We start from the raw sequence: 20,543 nt of genomic DNA, 5'->3' as shown, positions 1-20,543 counted from the left end.
GATCAAGTAAACTCTTGTATGCAGTGATTCCTACTGAAGGCAAAAAGCAGACGTCGCGAGATGGGACATCCTTCTTTTCTCCTTTGTCTCCCCAGGAGCCCCTCGGAAAGAGAAATGCCCTCATGGGCTTTATCTGACCCTTCCCAGGCAGCCCTTCCCTCATTCCCGGGTCTCATGTGCTCCGCAGGCTCCACTAGCTCACTAAACTCAGAGGAGCTCTTGTAATGGAATGTGCTTTGTTGTCAAATCCTGCTCAGTAAGTGCTTACAGACCCTGAGTGCAAAGGTTACTCGTTAGCACCTCTTCCTGTTGAGTAAACAAAGAGGAGCCCCCACAAGGCTACAGAGACAGAACAATACCAGAGGACGTGCTGGGAAAGACCACACCAGACCCTTATCAATTCCCACCAGGAGGTGGAAGCGACCCCCGAGCAACTCCTCGCCCCTGCTTGCTAAAATCGCAGAGTACACCAGCAAATCAGAACGAGCAACCGCAAGAACCGTAAAATAGACTGTATAAAAACGAACTAAAACTGCTTTTTGGTGCGAGCCATTGGCGGAGCAATGACTCCCTGGCCGCCCAGAGCTGTTTTGCTCAGTTATCGCTTGCTAAATTTGCTTACTAATAAATTTTCTGTGATTAATCCAAACTGGCTCCTCCGATTTGTCACGAGTATCTGTAACACTTCTGCTGTCACTTCCTTATGTACCCGTCCCTGGCCCTATGTGGGAGCAGATTCCAGCATCTGTTTGTACAGACCCTTTGCTGTTGTCCCTCCCATGGGGTTCCCCCGTTTCGGGGCCATCCCCCCTGGAGCAGGGTGTCCCCGCTTGGTGCAGCCCCGCCCCTGGGGCAGCGCTCAGCCAATGAGAGCGCGCGGCGCTGATGACTCAGCAGTGTCCAGGCAGACCCGCAGCTCCCAGCGTTCCCCACCTGGACCCCACCTGCGCCCCCCGGGCCCCAGCGCCCCCCGCCAGGGGAATTTGGGGAGGTGGGAGGGGGGCAGCGCCAAGGCCGGGCCCCCCCGCGCTGTGGTGGCGGGAGCGGCTGCAGTGGGGACCGAGTGCGGGCGGGAGCGGCCGAGAGCCCAGCGCTGCCCCAGGCCGAGCTGCCCCAGCTCCATCCCTGCCCCTCGGCTGGGATGCTGTGGGTTTGGGGGCAAGAGGGAGCCGGCACTGGGTGCTGGGCCTGGGGGCAGCAGGAGAAGGGAAGGAGAAGCAGGGTTGAAGAACAGAATGGTCAAACGATGCACGTGGGAGGAGTAGTTGGGAATGCGCAGGTGAAGGAGGAGTAGCAGGAAGAAGAGGAGTGTGAGGAAGAGCAGGGACACAGGAGGTGGAGGAGGGGGAGAAAGGAGAAGCAGAAACAGGAAGCAGCGCAAGGTTCCACCCCTGCCTGTAGCTGCTACCCGCCCCCAGCCCCAGGAGTGTTACTCCCCGCCACTTGCGGCAGGTGACTGTAGAGGGGGATCCCCCATTTTCAGAGGGCTGCATCTTGATGTTATTGAGCTTTACGGGGATAAACGTTCTTGTGTTGGTGTTCTGCTGGGCTGATTGTATTTTGGAGGGGGTTTTGGCTACGTCTTGCTGTCTGGGAGGTTTTTATCTGTGTCTTGATGTTTTGGGGATTTTTTGGCTCAATCTTAGTGTTTGGCGGTCCTTACAGACACATGATGCCCAATGATGAACTGAGGCAAGGAGGAACCCCCAGCTGAAGGCCCTCTCCTCTTGTTTTTTCCCCAATCCAGGATTTTCATTCCCAGTCTGTGGGTGGATGGAGGAGGAAAAGCCCTCGGAGATCCCTCATGAGGAAGGGCTGCAAATCCAGCCCAGGGAGCTGTGAGGAGGAAAGACCCTCCCTGAGCCAGGAAGGTGGCTGGAGATCCAGGCAGAGCTCAGAGCTGGTGGAGAAAGCCTCCTGGAGGGGAGAAGCCCCACAAGTGCTTGGAATGTGGGAAGGGATTTCAGCTACAGGCTCCAGCCTGATCCGGCACCAGAGGATCCACACTGGGGAGAAGCCCTATGAGTGTGGGAAATGTGGGAAGAGCTTCAGGACATTAACTCATCTGATGGTGCACCAGGTGACCCACACAGGAGAACGGCCCTACACCTGCTTGGAATGTGGGAAGAGCTTTGGCCAGAGTTCCACCCTGAGAAGACACCAGCTCATCCACACTGAGGAGAGGCCCTACGAGTGTCCTGAGTGTGAGAAGAGGTTTCACACCAGCTCCCATCGCCTCAGACATGAGCGAATTCACACAGAGGAGAGGCCCTTCCGCTGCCCCGACTGCAGGAAGGGATTCAAACGCAAGCTCCCATCTCATCAGGCACCGGCGCATCCACACCGGGGAGAGGCCCTACGAGTGTCCTGAGTGTGGGAAGAGCTTCTCCAGGAGCTCTCACTTGACCCGACACCAACAGAGCCTCCACTAAGGGAAGACCTGAGAGTGCCCCGAGTGTGGGAAGAGCTTCGTGCTCTGCTCCAGCTCCATCCCCCATGGGAGGATCGGTGTTGGATGATCCCCAGTGACCTCCGTTGGGCAGAGCCCTGGTGATCCGTGCTCCTGGTGGTCCCTGTTGAGTGGAGGGGAAGGGGTTTTAGAAATTTCTCTCCGTTCTCCGTGTCCTGCTGTGATTTGGTTGGTAATAAATTCCCTCCCCGTGCCCAGGCTGGGTCTGTTGTTCCCGTTCGGTGCTCGGGGCGGGATCTCTCCTGTTCCTGCTCTCAACTCCCGGGCCTCTCCTCAGCCAATCAGACAATGCGATGAAGAAGATTCAGCCAATCAGAGAGAGCAGCTCTGATGACTCACCGGTTGCCGGGCAGACCCGCAGCACCCAGTGTTCCCCACCTGGACCCCACCCTCCCGCCCAATCACGATCCCCCCGCGGGGTCCCCCCAGGTAATGGAACTGATCTGCCCAGTCCCTCTAGTAAATGGAACTGGGTCAGACTGGGAAGGTTTATTGGGAATACTGGGAGCAGCTGGGCTGGTGTAGAATTACAGCAGGACTGGCGGGACAGATGACCATCCCAAAATCAGCACGGGGGGAGTGTTGGGGGTCCTGGCTGGGCCTGAGGCCACGGGGAGGGGCTGAGGCCGCTGCGGGCTCGGGAGCTCTGTGGGTAGAGAAAAGGGGGTGACAGTGGGCTGGGGGTTCCAGGGGGAGCACACACGCTCTGAGGGAGGGGGTATATGACCCTTGGGACCCCCCTCCCTCACTTTCTGTTAAAAGCCGAGCCCCAGGGCCAGGAAGACAAAGTCCAACACGGAGTCCCGATCTCCATCAGCACCTTGCTGCAGGCGGCGTCCGGTGGCATCTCTGGGGGTCCGCAGGGTTCAGGATCCCCCAAAATCTCTCCCACACACCCCAAGCCCCTCCAAGCACCCTCCCAAACTGCCTCTGGCTCACTCAGGACCCCTTGATACCTCCTCCCAATCTCTTCCCAGCCTCCCCAGGACCCCCCAAAACCCCTCCTGTCCCTCTTAGGATCCCATAACACCCTCCCAGTTGCCTTCCACCACCCCAGGACCCCCAAACCCTCTCCCAGTCCCTTCCCAGTCCCAGTGGGACTCACTAAGACCCTCCCAGTCTCTTCCTAGCAATCAACCTCATTCTAGCCCCTGCTTTCCAATCCTCCATCTTTTTCCAGCCCCTCCAGGCTCACTCAAATTCCTCCCAGTTACACTCACAACACCCAAAGCTCCTCCCAGTGTCCACCAGGACCCCCGGAAGCTCATCCCACTCTCCTCAGCCTCCTGCAAACTCCTTCTCAGCCATTCTAGACTCCCAAACGTCTCCCAGTTTATTCCAGGCTATCTGAAACTCCCTCCCAGTTACTCCCGGCACACTTCAATTCCTCTCCAAGGTCTCCCAGACCTCCATCCTCTCTCCCATTGCCCCAATCCACTCCACTCTCCCCCAGTGTTTCTTCACTCTCTCCAAATTATTTCCTAGCTCCTCTCAGTGCCACACCAGTTCTCTCCCATCTCTTCCAGTTCCCCTCAGCTGATCCCAGTGCCCCACAGCGGCCCTTCTCCCACTCCTTCCCCATCCCTCCCCCATCCCTTCTTTGCCCCTTCCTCATCCCTCCTCTTCCATCTCTTCCTCTGCTCCTTACTCATCCCTCCTCCTCCTCGTCCATCCCTTCTCCCTGGGGCTGGCCGGGGTGGTCCCGGTGCCTTTAGGGGCTCGCTGGGTTCCGTGCTGGGGTTCAGGTGCCATCCCAGAGCAGAATGACACGGGGGGACACATGGTGTCCCCATTCCCGTTACATCCCGGGGCCTGTTCTGCCCCCACCCCGAGGAGTTCTCCCCAAGTCCTATCCCAGTGCCCCTTAAAAATCAGGACCGGGGTGAACTGGGAAGATTTATTGGGAACACTGGGAGCAGCCGGGTGGGGGCAGAATGACAGCAGGGCTGGGGGGCGACACGTGACCCCCAAAATCAGCATGGGAACGGAGCGAGGGGTCCCAGCCGGGCCCGAGGCCATGGGGAGGGGCTGTGGCCACCACCGGGAAGGGAGCGGGAGGGAATGTGAATGGCTGGGATGGACTGGGGCAGACTGGGACACCAGGATGCACTGAGACCTGGACTGGGACTGGGCAGGACCAGATTTGGGGCACCAGGGAGTACACTAGGATATACTGGAATACACGTGGACCACGTTGAGGGCTACTGGGAACACGCTGAAGGCAACTGGGTGCTGCTGGGATTTACTGGGCATGGTTGGGTTCAGACTGGGACTGACTGGAATCGTCCTGGGAGTGACTGGAACCATGGTAGTGGTGAAAAGACACAGTTGGAAAAATGCAGGATGCAGCTGAGATCATACTGAGAGCAGCTGGCCCATGCTGCAGTCACACTGGGATCATACTGGGACTGACAGGGTCATACTTGGAGTGACTGGCATAGTACTGGGAGTGTGTGGAAGTTACTGGGATCATACTGGGATCATGCTTGGAGAAACTGGCACCATGATGGGGGCACATGGTATCCTAGCAGGAATGACTGGGTTCATACTGGAAGTGACTGGGGCCACACTGAACTCCTTCTGGGAGGGACTGAGAGTAAATGGAGCCATACAGGGCATGACTGGGAGAAACTGGGACCATGTTGGAGGCAACTGGGACCTTATTGGGATTGCCTGGGAACATAAAAGCTTGAATGGAGTTTTTATCCCATGACATTCCCGGGGAGCAGTGGCAGCTCCGTGCCCCCAGCCCAGGGGTTGGATCAGTGGAATGGCTGCAGCACCTTTGGGGCACAGCCCAGGGCTGGGGGGCTCCTCCCCCCACTTCATTTTCTCTCCCCTATTCTAATCATCCCCTCCCATTCAAATCCCCTCCATTCACATTTTCTCCCCACAACTCAAGTTTCTTTACCTCAATTAAACTTTTCTCCCCAATTAGGCTCTGAGCCCCCTTCCCACCCCTGGCTCCTTCTGGCAGGACCTGGCCAGAACCTTCTAGGAAACAGGAACGGAAGGAGTTAAAAAATTCGTCATTATTTCCTTGGTTTCTGGAGGATTTTCCTGTGGCTTTCCTGCAGAAAGCCCTTCCATTGCAAGCGATGGCTGAGGGCTCCCCTCAGGCTCCACCCCCTTTCCAATCCCTTTTTCCAGCTCTTTTCCTCAGTGGACCCAAACCTGCGGATTTTGGGGGATGGGAGGGGTCGCTCTGCTCGGGGGTCTCAGAGGTGCCCCAGGGAGGCCCCGAGGCCCCAGCGTGGCTCCCTCCGGCCCCCTGGAGCATTTGGAATCTCCAACTCTCAGACAGCGCTGTCCATGGGATTCAATCCCTCCTGCAGGGTTTTCCCCCAGACCGGGTTTATTTCCAGAGGGGTTTGTGCTTTCCCTTCCAGCCGGGGCCTGACGGCACCGGAGCGGCCGCGGGTGCTGGGGCAGGAAGGGCTGTGGGACGGCACCTCCCAACAAACCTCCAGGAGGGGGACAAGGGATGGGGGGGTTGACAGAGTAGAAACACGGGATTATAGATTAAAAAAAAAAAAAGGCAGAGCTGCTTCTCCTGGGACTTTGGGTTTCTTGTCCAATTTCCGAGTTGGGTCTGAGCCAGAAACCAGTGAGTGGGACAGACATTGCTGCTGAAGGGCTTCATAGTGCCAAAACTAAAATATCGAGTATCTCAGAATATCAAGTAACACCCCGAGCTTATGGGAGTCCCAGCGACCACGTTGGATTCCCTCGTTTGAATCTGAAAGCAGAGCTCCACTTGTGACTCCGCTTTGTAACGATGGATGTAAAAATTCCACACAGCTCCCAGTTCCCTCCCTCCTCTGCCCAGCGGTGCAGGGAGAAGGGATGGGGGTTACGGCCAGTTCATGCCGCTGCTTCCCCCTCAGGGACAGGAATCCTTGCCCTGCTCCAGGGCGTGGGGTCCCTTCCATGGGGTCAGTCCGTGCCCTGTCCAGCGGGGGTCCCTCCCCACCCGTGTGGTCACTCAGGGCCCGGCCCTGAGGCGCGGGGCCCTGTCAGATTCACCCCAAGGGATTTGTGCCACCCCGGGTCCCTGAATAGAGTAAAATAGAATAAAAAGCTGTGCTGGGGACCCCCAGCGCCCGGTGTCACTGAAGAGCCACATCGCGGGATGGGCAAGTTCAGGGTGGGCGGGAGGTGTGAATAGAATTGAACAGACAATAGCATAAACTACAAGAAAAGAGCCGCACCGAGGGTTCCCCACTGCCCGTGTCTGGTGGAAGAGCTGCAGCGAGAAGCAGCGGTCGTAGAGAATAGAATAAAAAATAGCGAAAAAACCCGCACCAGCAGTGACCGTTCTCCGACACTCTAAGAGCCACCCAGAGGGTTTGTCCGGGCAGCACCGGGGTGTCTCGGGGCCCCCGTGTCACTGAAGGAGCCACAGCCAGGATGAGCTGGGGCGTCTGGAGCTGCCCCGAGGGCTCTCGCCCGCCCCGTGTCACTGAAGGAGCCGCAGCGAGGGACGGGCGGGGCGCGGCCTGGATCGAGCCCCTCGAGCTGCGCAACGAGCGGTGACTCCGCGGGACCGCGGCGGTGCCGAGCGGCGGCAGCCGGAGCCGGGGAAGCGGCTTTGAGTTGCAGGGACGTGCTGGTGTTCCAAACCAGCTCCGCTCAGCCCTTGGGCACCACGCTGGGGCGCAAAATTTTCAGCCCAGACCACCCCCACCGGCCGGGCCCTGCTGCCGCTACTTAGGTTCCTTGAAGCCCAGAAACGACAGAGGACACACAGCTAACACCAGAAATAATTCCAAGTAGCAGCACTTTATTATTCTCCAGTACAACCTTTTATACCCTTTTCCCGTATACATAACACCTGTGTGCCCTTTTACTCTTGTGATTGGTCAATATAAATCAGCATTCCGTGCTCCTTTTCCTTTAATGATGGTCACCTGCCTTACACAGCTGCACCCTATGAGGGATGAGGCTCGGCCACAGCCCCATTCCTAATTTCTCACAATCTACTCTCCTACACAGAAACCCCTGAAAATCGATCCCAGGCACAAAAAAAACCTTCTCGTGCACAGTGAAGGTTTCCTTATGAACTCCCCCTCCCATCAGTCCCTCCTGGGCAGTGCCAGGCATTAGCGCAGCTCCTGGGGCTGTCCTGGCACTGGCTGCTGCCACAGGGCATGGGCTTGTGACACTTGGGTATTAAACACGACAAATTTCAGAAGGGGCACAGCCCTAGAAACCAGAACTTTGCCCTCTGGAGCTTGGAGCTGCACAAGGGGAATAAAGGATCCCCTGCACACACCAATTTCCCCAGCAGCACCTCTGCCCCACCAAGAACGAGGCTGTGTTTGGGACAGGTAGGATGGCTGGGATGGTGTCTGTCATGAGACAGCCACACGTTGGGATGAAGAGCTTGGGGTGATTCAGGTACTCAGGGAGTTTTGGAGCATCAAGGGATGAGTTACTGGGAGGGGGAAGTCACCTGGCTCTTGTCAAGTTATTCATGGGTCTGGGTCTTCAAAGAGACAAGAGCAGTTGTTGGTTGCTGTAAAGTTGTTTATTGCAGAAGTACATCAGTCTCGATGGCAAAGAGGTCAGAATATTAAAGTCCAGGCTAAAGCCTTTTGGCACAGAGTCCTGAGTAGGAAAAGCAGCAGCAGCAGGAGCAGCCTGGCATTTCTTCTTCTTCTGGGTAGTGATGAAGATGGTGTTCTCTCACCACAGTACAGGGGTTTTTATTCATAAATCATTTGTAGTGAGCAAAAAACCCAAACCTAAAACATTCCTTCTAAACCTACTAGAATCTTAGTTCTAGAGTATGAAAGTAGTGTCATAATTTACACATATAGTTCTATCTATTCCTGTAAATTGTTTTATCTCTTCTATCTAGAAAATGTAAGCAATGTACAGTAATTTCATGACCATAAGGCGCACCGGACTATAAGGCACACCCCCCGGGAGCTGGCACATTTCGCAACTTTGTAGATCAGATAAGGCGCACCGGACTATAAAGCGCACTTTTTTTTTGCAGCGAGGAGCCGCGCGGCACGCAACAAGTAACGAATTGCTGGCAGGTGCTCAATTTGCAAACATTTTTCAATGATCGGTGTAGCCTTTAAATGCAGCCCCAGGTGCCCTCCCCGTGCAGCGGGCCCCGGCACTCCCACCCGCCCCCGGCGCCGGCTGGCACGGCTCACGGCATCTGGCTCCCACCACGCGACGGCGCTGCGTCCTGGCTTCCCGGCGGCTGCGGCGCTTCCCGTTGCTTCCCCGCGGCCACGCCACTTCTCTCTGCTTCCCCGGGGCTGCGCCACTTGTCGCCGCTTCTTGGCGGCTGCGGGGGCTTCCCCACCGCCGCTTCTTGGCGGCCGCAAGGGGCTCCGGCAGCGCCGCGAATTGGTGGCCACAGGAGCTCCGGCGGCGCCGCGATTCGGCAGCTGGGATGTTTGGCCGGCGCCGCTTCTCGGTAGCCACGGGGGCTCAGCCGGCGCCGCTTCTCGGTGCCCGCAGGGGCTTCGCCGCCACCACTTTTCGGCGGCCACAGGGGCTTCGCCGCCGCTGCGTCGATGCCGCCGCCGGGCGGGCTCTGCTCGGGGCTGTTGCGGGCTCGCACTTCTCGTTCCCTCTGCGCCCAGGTCAGGGCCGCCCGGGTTCTCGTTTCCCCCTCGCCTGGGCCAGGGCTGGCACCGCCCGGCTTCTTGTTCCGCCTGGGCCCGGGCTGGCGCTGGCTCCCTCCCTCCCCTCTTGGCTCCTGCCAGCTGTGGCCACCCGCTCCCGCCCCACCTCGTGACTCGGCGCTCCCACGGCACCGCCCCCCCATTGCGACTCGCACTTCCGGTTTGGCAAATTTCGCAACTGTGTCCATCAGATAAGGCGCACCAGACTATAAGGCGCACTTCCGGTTCCGGGGAAAAAATTTAGTCAAAAGGGTGCGCCTTATAGTCATGAAATTACTGTAGTTACTATGTTTTCATTATATCTGCGTAGTGGTTTGAAAGCAAAACCAGTGAGAGACACTCCAAGTCAGAAATATAATTGAAAAAGGAAAAAGAAAAAAAATTATAAAATACATGCAATAGTACAAAAGAAAACCACTGACAGAGTCAGAACACAACCCAATACCTCGTTAATTAGGGTGGTAGTATCAGTCCAGATGAAGTGGCCTTGTTGAAGCAGTGATCCTGTAGAAAGGTCTGGTAGCTCTTGTCCTCTGGAAGCCAGTGGCTAAGGGCTGTCTTGGTGTTCTGAACCTCAGTTTTTATCTACTTAGGAAAGGCTTGGCTCCCCCCTCCCCTGGGTGGAGCATCTCCCAATGGGATGATGTAATTTTATCAGTCATCACTGGGACTCAATGGCCCATTAGCAGATGACATCTTCCTGCAGGAAGGATGGGTTGTGGAAAAGATAAAGAACACTGCTCCACCTGGTTTTTAACAGATGGCCCATTAGCAGAGGATATCTCCCACTGAGATAAGGAACATTGCCCCACCTGGTTTCATAGTTCATGAAGAGGGTGATGGAATACATACTTTTGGGCTCATTTACATTGTAACCTAGTCTGGGGCTATGTTTCTGAACTTTTAACTGGATTTTAGGGGTTTTAACTCTCTTAAGGCACTTACAGTATATTCTTACTTAAAACTAAAATTTCTATTTCATATCTATGTGATTTCATAATATTCCTACTTACTTAAAACTAAAATTCACACTTCTACTTCATCTCTGTGTGGCTTAATGTATTTTAATTTCTCTAAAGACTTTATTCAATCCCTTCATTCTCTCTCTCTGAGGGACTCAAGAGAGGCTTCTATTTTACACGCTCCAACAGGTGCTGACATTGGAGTGGGGACCCACAGGGAAGGATGTGGGGATCCCATATTAGGGAAGATCATGCAGCTTTCCACCAGTATTAGGAGGTTATAAATGGCTTTGGGATATTTCCCGGTTGGTTTATGAGCGAAGGTGACCCCATTTTGGGACAATCCTGATGCTTTCTGCCTCTTTCAGGCATTCTAAATGGCTTGTGCTGGACTCACTTCTGTGGGTTCTGATGCTGCCCACTCACACTTCAAACTGGTCTGGACTGGTGCTCCCAGCACTGTGCACAGAGGTGACATGGGGACAACCCCCACAGCACAGTGTGGCTGCTTTGGGGCTGGGGGCACCGCCCGGCACCGGGGATGGGGCGTGTCGGGGCAGCTGGGGCTGCACTGGTGGTACTGGTGGTGCTGGGAGCTCACCTGTCTGGGAGCCAGCAGGACTTGGGTGAACGTGTGTGCTCCCCCCAGGGACCCCCAGCCCGGTGTCACTCTGTCCCCTACCGGCTGCTCCCAGTATTCCCAATAAAGCTTCCCAGTTTGCCCCAGTCTTGTTTATTGGGGGTCAGTGAGGAAGGACTTGGAGGGATCCTGTAGGGAGGGCCGTGATTGGAGGGGGGCAGAACGAGCCTTGGCATGGATCAGGAATGGGGTCCCCTAGGAAAGGTTGTGTCCTCCCCTTCTCACCCTGCTCTGGGGGGCCTTGGGAGGAACCTGAACCCAACACGGCACGGCGCAAACACCAGAAGTGCCGGGACTGCCCTAAGTCGCCAGCGGAATTTGGGGAGGGGGCGCATGGGGGTGTCCAGGCTGGGCCAAGAGCCCAGCACTGCCCCTGCCTGACCTGTCCCAGCTCCATCCCAGCTCCTCCTACGGGATACGATGGTGTTGGGAAAATGGGGAGGCCAAGGGTGGGCGCTGGGTCCAGGGAGAGCAGGAGGAAGGGATGGAGGAGGCGGGCAAAGGAAGGAGCAGAAGGGCCAAAAGAAGAGAAAGAGGAGGCAGGACTAGAAAGGAGGAGTGGGACCCCTTTTCCACTGCTCTTCCTCCCTATTTCCACTGGTCCCCAATCCACCACCTCTGTCCCACATGCTTGGCTTTGGGGATTCCAGGCCCCTCCTCCTTATTCTGGAGTTCCCATACTCGACATTTCACAATTCAGGCAGCTCCTTGCCGCTTTTTCCTGGGACGAGTAGCTGAGGTTTGGGATTTTTGGGCTGCAGTTTTGGAGGGGGACAGCTCTGTCTGGCCTTTCCCTCCCTGTTGTGGCCTCTCAGCTGCCCCCTGACACCCTGGGGGTGCTGGGATTTCCCTCCTGGGGACAAGGATGTTCATTCCCTTCCAGGAACCCAATGCCTGGCTGGGGATCCAGGGCAGGGGGTCCTTGAGCAGCTGCCCCAGAACCTCCGCCAGGGTCTCCCAGCGCAGCCGGAGCCGCTCGGCCTGGGGTCCCCAAAGCCCTCAGCAAGCCCCAAGTCCCTGCCAGGAACCCTCAACTCCCTCAAACCCAGCATCCCCCACAGCCCCTGCAAATTCCCCCCATGGCACTGACCATGGCCGTGTCCCCACATGTCACTGGCCATGTCCCACCATGTCCTCACCCATGGCTGTGTCCCCACCATCTTTCCATCCCTGTCATTGTCCCCCACATCCCTATCCCTGTCCATTTGTCCCCATGTCCCCACAAATGGCCACATTCCCATTCACGTCCATGTGTCCCCATGTCACTCTCCGTGTCTGTGTCCCCCCCATGTCCCCACCCATGTCTCAGTTCAGTGTCTTTATTTTTACCCCAGTGTTGGATTTTTTAAAGGGATGAAGAGAAATGAAAAGGCCAAAATCAAGGCCAACAGAAAAGCATTTCCATGTGCTCGGGAGGGAGGGAAGAACCTTTTTTGGAAGGGTTTCCACCCCACTGTCTCCAAAATCTTGGTCTTTGCCCCAGTTCATCAGTATTTGGCTATGGAAGACACCCTTGGGCAATAGGAAATCAAAATCCTGGAATCACTGAGGTTGGATGTAGTGGTTTTGGTTTATTAATTTGATTCTTTTTTGTTGTGAGGCAGGATTAGGAAGAAGAAAAAGAAAAGGTTTGACTTTAAACGGTATACAGAGAAATTTCATTACTTGAAACTAGAAGAAAAATAAAATTAAAATAAAACTTCAGACAACTTTTTTTCTTCCACACACTTTTTTCTTTTTAATACTGAAAGAGTACAAAAACAACTCAGTTACTTTACCATAATTAAAATAGTTTTTTGATAATTTACTTAAAAGAGATTTTTTTTTTCAATTATGGAAATTTCTTTACGAGAAACAGTTTTCTTGTGGTTTTGATGTTACAATGATTAGTCGCCCAGGAAAATGGAAAACTGATTATTATGTAAAAACTGTTTTTTCACACTAACAGCTTTTCTCATAACTTTTACTGAGGACTATATTAATTTATGAGGCACACTATAAGGATTATAACAGTTTAAACAAAAACAACTTATTTTTGAGAAAAGAGGGTTTGTTTCTTTTGTTGGAGGGGGAGACACCAGGGCTTTTTTTATTATTTAAATGTAGGGGATTACAGCAATTCTAACATTTGTTTACTTTAACACTAATTCTTTCTTAATATTTACAGTTAGAACAGACATATTCACTTCATAACACTTTATGTGTTATAGGGAAACAAGAGTTTTTTCTCCATAGTTTAGAAAAAAGAGAAATTTTAGTTCACGACTTCTCTCCTTTATTTAGGATTTCAAATTTTTTTCGTTCTATTTTGGTGTTGTTATATTCTTTCTGTGTGTATTAATATTTTGTTTTCTTTTTTATTTTAATTTCAGAGAGAGAATGAAGTATCTGTAAAGGTTTATTCTGGGCAGTGAAAGAGTTAATACCTTGCCCGGGCAGCAGAGGGTTCTGTGATTTTTTTCCAGGTGGGCGGTCGCAGTTATTTACCATAAAGAGTCTTTCAAGGCCCCGCTGGGGCTGGCTGAGGACTGCAGGGCTCAGTCCGAGAAGCGCTGATGAGTTTCTGCTTTCATGGCTGTTCTCCGGCGCCCGCTGCACTCAATTCCAGCCGCGGGCCGGGGGTTCTTCCTCCCCCCTGCCCAGCAGACAAGGCTGTGGGGGCCTTGCCAGAACTGGGCTCAGTTGTTTTTCCTCCAGGCCGCGGGGGCAGCGGGGCGGGCCCGGCCGTTCGGAGCCGCTCCGGGCCGGGGCAGGGCAGGGTTCTGCCGAGCCGCGGCCATGCCGGGGGGGCAGCGATGGCAGCAACGGGCCTGGCCTTTCCTTGCCCTGCACATCGGGGTCCCTGTCTGAAAACGGGGCCCGGCGGCTTCCTGAGCTGTGAGTCAGAGCCCGCCTGCCCCTGCCCGGCCCGGGCTGCTGTTACTTTAGGAGAGGCCGGCAGGGAAAGAGAACTTGCCCGGGGCTTTGTGTCTGTACACGTGTGTTTCACAAAGATGCATAAACTTGCTTATTGGTGTAACAATGTGTGAATATTAACAATCCAACACTGATTGTTTCTGGTCAGATACAAGGGAGAATGCCCAGGTTCCGGCAGGTAAAAAATTTCAGGAAATCTTTACAAAACACCGCACTGGAAAAGACCTCCAGGACCATTCAGTATTCCTAGATGTCATCAGAAGACAAGACTGAATACAGAAGATTTTTTCGGGGTTGAAAGTCAACAAATCCACTCTCCCCAAGGAATTCCCAATGTCAGTTTGTGTCTCAATGGATGTTCCTGCCCCTGCATTCATCCAGGTGTCCACAGGGAGTCAGATTAATGCAGAGCCCCCCCAGCCAGGTGTGTTCTAGACACGGATCACCAGGACCACGGATCACCACAGCTCTGCCCAACGGGGGTCACTGGGGATCATCCAACACCGATCCTCCCATGGGGGATGGAGCAGGAGTAGAGCACGAAGCCCTTCCCACAGTCGGGGCACTCACAGGGCTTCCCTTAGTGGTGCCTCCGTTGGTGTCGGGTCAAGTGAGAGCTGTGTGAGAAGCTCTTCCCACACTCAGGACACTCGTAGGGCCTCTCCCCGGTGTGGATGCGGTGGTGGGCAGTGAGGGTGGAGTTTAGCTTGAATCCCTTCCTGCACTCAGGACAGCAGAAGGGCCTCTCCTCTGTGTGAATCCGCTCATGCATGAGGCACTTGGAGCTGTCTGAAACCTCTTATCACACACAGGACGCTCGTAGGGCCTCTCCCCAGTGTGGATGCGCTGATGGCTTCTCAGGGTGGAGCTCCGCCCAAAGCTCTTCCCACATTCCAAGCAGGTGTAGGGCCATTCCCCTGTGTGGATCACCTGGTGCTGCAGCAGATCGGAGATGTCACGGAAACACTTCCCGCATTTCCCACACTCGTAGGGCTTTTCCCCAGTGTGGATCCTTTGGTGCTGGATCAGATGGGAGCTGCAGCTGAAACCCTTCCCACATTCCAAGCACTTGTGGGGCTTCTCCCCTCCACGAGTCTTCTCCACCAGCTCTGAGCTCTGCCTGGATCTCCGGCTGCCTTCCCGGCTCAGGGAGGGTCTTTCCTCCTCGCAGCTCCCTGGGCTGGGTTTGCAGCTCCTCCTCATGATTTGTCTCTGGGGCTTTTCATCCTCCTCCATCTTCCCACACCTTGCAAATGAAAAATCCTGGTTTTGGGGAAAAAAAGAAGAGCACTTTGGGCTGGGGCTTCCTCCTTCCCCACGTGCAACTCAGGGAGTTATTTGGCATCGTGTGTCTGTAAAAACCTCCAAAACACCAAGACTCAGCCCAAAAATCCTCCAAACCTCACGACACAGATCAAAAACCACTCAAATACCAAGATTTAGCAAAAACTCCTTCCAAAATATAAACAATCAATCCCTGCAAAACACCAAAGCCCCAACATTTAGCCCAGCTCAGAAAGACCATGATTCACCACGGTGAAAACCATGGATCCCCCTCCCCTGTCACCTGCTGCATGTGATGGGGACAGTGCTCCTGGGGCCAGGGGAGAGGCTGCGCATACAGTGAGGCGTGGAACCTTGTGCTGCTTCCTGTTTCTACTCCTCCTCGTCCTGCGTCCCTACTCTTCCTCACATTGCTCACACTCCTACCATTCCTCCTTCTCTTGCACAATCCCACCATCTCCTCCCACATGCATCATTTGATAATTTTGTTTTCCAACCCTGCTTCTCCTTCCCTTTTCCTGCTGTCCCCAGGCCCAGCACCCAGTGACAGCTCCCTCTTCCCCCCAAACCCACAGCATCCCAGCCGAGGGGCAGGGATGGAGCTGGGGCAGCTCGGCCTGCGGCAGCGCTGGGCTCTCGGCTGCTCTCGCCCGCACTCGGTCCCCACTGCAGCCGCTCCCGCCACCACAGCGCGGGGGGGCCCGGCCATGGCGCTCCTCCCCTTCAATTCATGAACTCTGAGAAGAAAAAAGACTTAACAGAGCCATGAATATCGTTGGCTAGACAAAAGTGGGGCGCATATTGAGGAGGGATGCAGTGGGTGCATTGGGAAGTCTGTACGTCTCAGGAACTTCAGCCAATGGAGAAAGGGAGAGGGAGAAATTAGGATTAAAACAATTGCCAAGACCCCCTGTGAAATGGCCATGGTCTCTCCTTTTTTTTAGTAATGAAATTAGTTTTACAGGACTCCTCTGCATTCTTTGTGCACAGAAACCTCTGGTGATGTGAATTACTCCACACACCTTGGGGCTTGGCAGGAATTCCTTCCCCTGTCCAGGGCGGGGGCAGTGAATGGAGCTGAAGGTGCCTCACCCAGTTTGGATGATCGGCTCCCTTGGGTGCCGGCGGCACCAGGCATGGATTGGGTACCCGAGAGTGACCAGGAGACAGACGAGTGACAGATCAGGGGGGTTGGGAAGAGTCGGCAGCCAGAGAGCTCTGAAAATCTCATCAGTGACTACAGTGGGATCTTCGGGGACTAAACATGGCACGGCACCCATGGAGGGTGTTACGAACAAGTTCATAAGTTTCAATTTTTCATGTACAATTATTACTGTTAAGCTTTGTTCTGTTCTGGTTGCTAATTGATGTTAGTTGTTAAATGTTAAATTGTTGGCCCCCATTCTGTTCCAGTCCCCAGTCGTCTCACCGGCGTACCTCTTTTTCCCTCCGTCGAGTGTGTTCTGCTGCTACTTCCCTGAAAATGGCGCCTGGAGGCGGGTGACATCATGGATTCACATGCAAATGAAAGGAGTGCAAGGGACACTGGGACATTTCTCGGAGTTAAAACTCCTTAGGACAATGAGCCGAAATAACATCCAGTACTGAGACCAGTGTTTTCAGGCTGGGAAAATGATGTGAACTACCCTGAGCTGCTTTAATTTCACCCCCATGATGTCGACAGCGCCCCACCAACCTGACACCCCTAGACCACAACCAAATAATGGTTTTCCCAAGGAATCCTTTCGAGGAAGGAAGTTCCAGTGTTGCTTGTGAAGGATGCAGCTGCTCTCCTCTTCCTCCTCGGAGTTGTCAGTAGGCAGCAGTGGCAGGGTGTGCAGCCCCCTGGATTCCCCACCCAAGCTGATCTCACGAATAAAGGTCTTTCAAGGCGGCAAGTCTCCTGGCGCTTTTATTTCAGAAGGGAGAAGGGGAAAGCCCAGAAGGGCTCGCAGCAAAAGGGATGATGATCCCGAAATATCTGTGAAGTGTCACTTGGGAGCATCTTGAGGGAGTTTGCACATTCTCCCAGAGATAATCAAGGACAGGGACACTCAGGGGGGCAGTAAGGGAAGTCCAGAAGGCATTTAGACAGCCGGGGATGGATGCTGTTGGTGGGCTGGGAAGGGATTGGGTGAAGGGGAGTGTGCAGGAATATGGTTCAGGCAAGAAGCAGCTGGAGGAATCTATGTGGGAAATAAAAGAATGATGGCAAAGAGCAGAAGAGATAAACACTGAGGATGGGGATGTTTTTCAGCAGGCTCTTACCCTCACAAGTTGCCAGCTGATGCAGAGTTGCCAGGCCAGGCAAACAAGGAGGTCAGGATTTCATGGGGTTTCTCTGTGCTGGGCAGCGGCAGGAGCGGGCGCAGAGCTGCGGCACCGGGAGCAGGGGCTGGGGGCCTGTGGGGAGCTGTGGTGCCGGGCCGGGGCTGTGGGGCAGCCGGGGCTCAGCGCCGGGCGCTGCCTGAGCCCAGCACCCCCCGGGCAGGGCCGGCAGTGGCCCCCGGCCCCCAGGAGGCTGCGGGACGCCCCGGCCGCTGCCCGGCCCCGTGGAGCTGCCGGCCCTGCCCGCCGGGTGGGGCGCGTTTGGACACTGCGGCAGGACAGGCACCGGCTCTGGGATACGGGCTGGCCAGGGCACGGGGAACACAAGGACAAGGAGCAAGGAACAGCTGGAAATGGGGATTGGACCTGGAAGGATCCAGATTGGCTTTTAAGCATTTTGTTTTGGTCACTGCGGAAAGGAATGATTTTGCAGCAAGCTCAGCAGCTGTCAGAGGATGAGCACCCCCAGGCACTGAGGGGGCTGCAGGAGGGGCAGAAGAAGCCCCTGGAGCAGTTGCTCAGAAAGGCACAGCAGGGGAATGCAAGAAGGGATGAGGAAAAGGCCAAGGTGAAGGCAAAGGCCATGGCAGAGTTTCTACAGCTCCTGAGGGATGAACCCCAGGGCCCAAGGGGGCCCCAGCACCCAGGGGCTCTCAGATCCTTTCACCATCCTGAACCAGGTTCCATCCTCACACGGCCACCACTCAGTGCTTGATGTCAAAGATACTTTCTGGAGATGGCCACTCACACAGGATGCTAAACTGTATTTTGCCTTTGTTATAGATAATAAATGAATCAAGCCAAATTAAAAAGATTTGATAAGCAATTTTTATTTTTGCGACTGAAATACAGTTCTCAATAGCTACAATCAAAAAGACAACACCAAGCCCAGGATCGGCGCTGAGTGAACACATACGCTGATCTGACCTCTATCGCATCGGATGCCCCTGTGTTCGCAAATGCCGTCCTGTTTTTATACAGGGTAGTACAAAAATGGGCAATCCATTTTTCTACAGTTTTTTTTGCCTGGGACAAAAGTTTTGGATTCCCATATGCGTGTAATCTCCTTTCTCCACAGTAGACTGGAGAAAACAGTTTCTGGGCAGTGATGAATTTTGATGTGTGCAGATTTTGGTTTATGGGAACTGGGTATTGAAATGTAGGTCTTCCTGAGGACCCTGATTATCTTGATTAATGGTGATTATCAAGTAGTCATGGCTGGGGAGTTTCCTGGACTGCCCCATAATGAGTTATCTCCATTGGGGCTGGTTTTATTAACTTGTTAATTCGGCTTTGTTAGCATCTGCACCCCTGGAATCATGTGAAGTACAGTAATTTCATGATTATAAGCCGCACCATTTTGACTAAAATTTTGCTCCCAAACCAGAAGTGCAGTTTACATTCAGGAGCGGCTTATATATGAACAAATTTTGGAAATTCCCCAACCCAGAAGTCCAAGCCAGCAGCACCCCTGAGCCGAGCCGGAGCCCACCCGGCCCTGGGTGGCAGGGCAGTGGCGGCACAGCGGCGGCGCTGCATGGCCCCGGGGGGCACGGCAGTGGCAGCAGCTGGGCACGCCCCTCTCCCTGTTCCTTGCAGCAGCAGCTGAGCATGCCCCTCTCTCTCTTCCCAGCAGCACCGACTGGGCACGCCGCTCCCCTGCCTCCCGGTGGCAGTGGCGAGCGGGGTCGGGGCCGCTCCCTGGCGGCTGCCCCGAGCAGGGCCAAGCCAGTAAACCCCATGATCCCACAATTCTGTTACTAATTGGCAACTTTGTGAAAGTTGCATGCGGATTCTTGCTGCAAACAAAAGTGTGGCTAATAATCCAGTGCGGTTTATATATGGACAAAGAACAAAATGTTGCCAACACCCGGACCTGCGGCTTATAATCAGATGTGGCTTGTAATTGTGAAATTACTGTAATCTTTTTTCCTTGCTGTGGTTCAGTGTTCCTAAAGTTACTTTATTAAACTCTTTACTTATACAAACACGATTGATCTTTCATAAAACATGAATTACTTTATAGCATATATTACACCTTGGAGTGGGAACAAAAGGTAGAAGGGAAAATGGTAAAGACATGGATGCTCCTGCAGGGATGCACAGAAGCACCAGCCTTATTTGTGCAGTCCAGGGAAGACAACAGCTAGGGAAGACAATGGCCAAATTCCACTCTGGCTCTCAATTACACTCACACACTGGGCTGCCTGTGATTTGATTGTTGGAAAATATATCAACTTTAATTGTTTTAAAATGCTATTTCTCCACTCAGGCTCAGCTTGCCTTTGCCTTGGGGAAAGGAATTTTAAAGGGGTTTTGTAAGGGTTGTTACACCACTCAACAGAGTGATTTAACATCTCAACAGACTGGGAATAGTCCAAAAGATACCCACAAACACAATGACTATCAACAAGAAATCAACCACCATCAGCAAACATCAAGGAACACCCGCTCCAGACAATGCCCTGGGCATAGCTGGAGACACCTGGTCTGGAAAGGCTGAGAAGGAAAATCAGGAGTGTAGACCAAATTAACATCAGAAGGACAGAATCAGAGGCAAAGAAATCTGGGTCCAATAGTAAACCAAATGCTAAGAACTACACAACTTGGAAGAAAATAACATTAAACCAATGGATTTCAATGAGTTCAGACTATATAAAGTTTAGGAAAAATCTAGTACAACTCATATGTCATAGAATGATTTTCTCTGCACACCTGGCCTATGCATAGATGAAATTATTTTTGTTGCACATCCTGGCCAGAATCAAGTAATGCCTTGACTCTCTTAACACTAAAGATATCAAGTTAAAAGCAGATTGTGGGAGTGGGCAACACATGTGAGTCATCCAATGGCTGCTCTTGGAAGAGAAGCATTGGTTTCTGGTAGCCAGGAGAGGAGCTTTAGAAATGCAGACTAACACTTCTGGGACAAAGTACCCATTTGTCATTGGAATTACAGAATTAGATTACAAGGTGTCCTTGAAAAAACTAATCAACCAGACATGTTCAGGTCCTGACCTTCCTGCTGACCAATCCACTGACATGAAGAATGAGACATTTCACCATGGGATGGGATCAAAATTATATATTAAGAAGGCAGAGTTTGTGGAAAACTAAATGATTTAAACTGCTGTTTGCAAATAGATCACAATGGGACAGTGGTAAAACAGAAAACAAATTAAATAAGAAAGCAGCTCATGTACCAGTCCAAATGGGGAAACAATGGCAATGGGACACATTTTTGTGGTTCCCTGGCAGACTATGGGTTAAACAAGTGCTGTTCCTCCTCTGAT

At 53.5% G+C, this 20,543-nt stretch overlaps 1 protein-coding gene and 1 pseudogene across 1 annotated transcript; one reads left to right on the top strand and one right to left on the bottom strand.

Annotated features, from left to right (window-relative positions):
• The first annotated feature begins 1,246 nt into the window (after positions 1-1,246).
• On the top strand, positions 1,247-2,663 carry LOC117011326 (zinc finger protein 3-like). The gene is given in 4 exon segments (XM_033086675.1): positions 1,247-1,279; positions 1,914-1,964; positions 1,967-2,302; positions 2,304-2,663. Coding segments are annotated over 4 exon segments (549 nt in total). The 3' UTR covers positions 2,433-2,663.
• A 10,441-nt stretch (positions 2,664-13,104) lies between these two features.
• The window catches only part of LOC117011325, a 28,125-nt pseudogene continuing 20,686 nt past the window's right edge, over positions 13,105-20,543 (bottom strand).

This window comes from Catharus ustulatus, unplaced genomic scaffold (genome assembly GCF_009819885.2).
Source record: "Catharus ustulatus isolate bCatUst1 unplaced genomic scaffold, bCatUst1.pri.v2 scaffold_109_arrow_ctg1, whole genome shotgun sequence".
Taxonomy (NCBI): domain Eukaryota; kingdom Metazoa; phylum Chordata; class Aves; order Passeriformes; family Turdidae; genus Catharus; species Catharus ustulatus.
The sequence above is the reverse complement of the archived record's forward strand: the minus strand, read 5'-3'. Positions and strand labels throughout refer to the sequence as shown.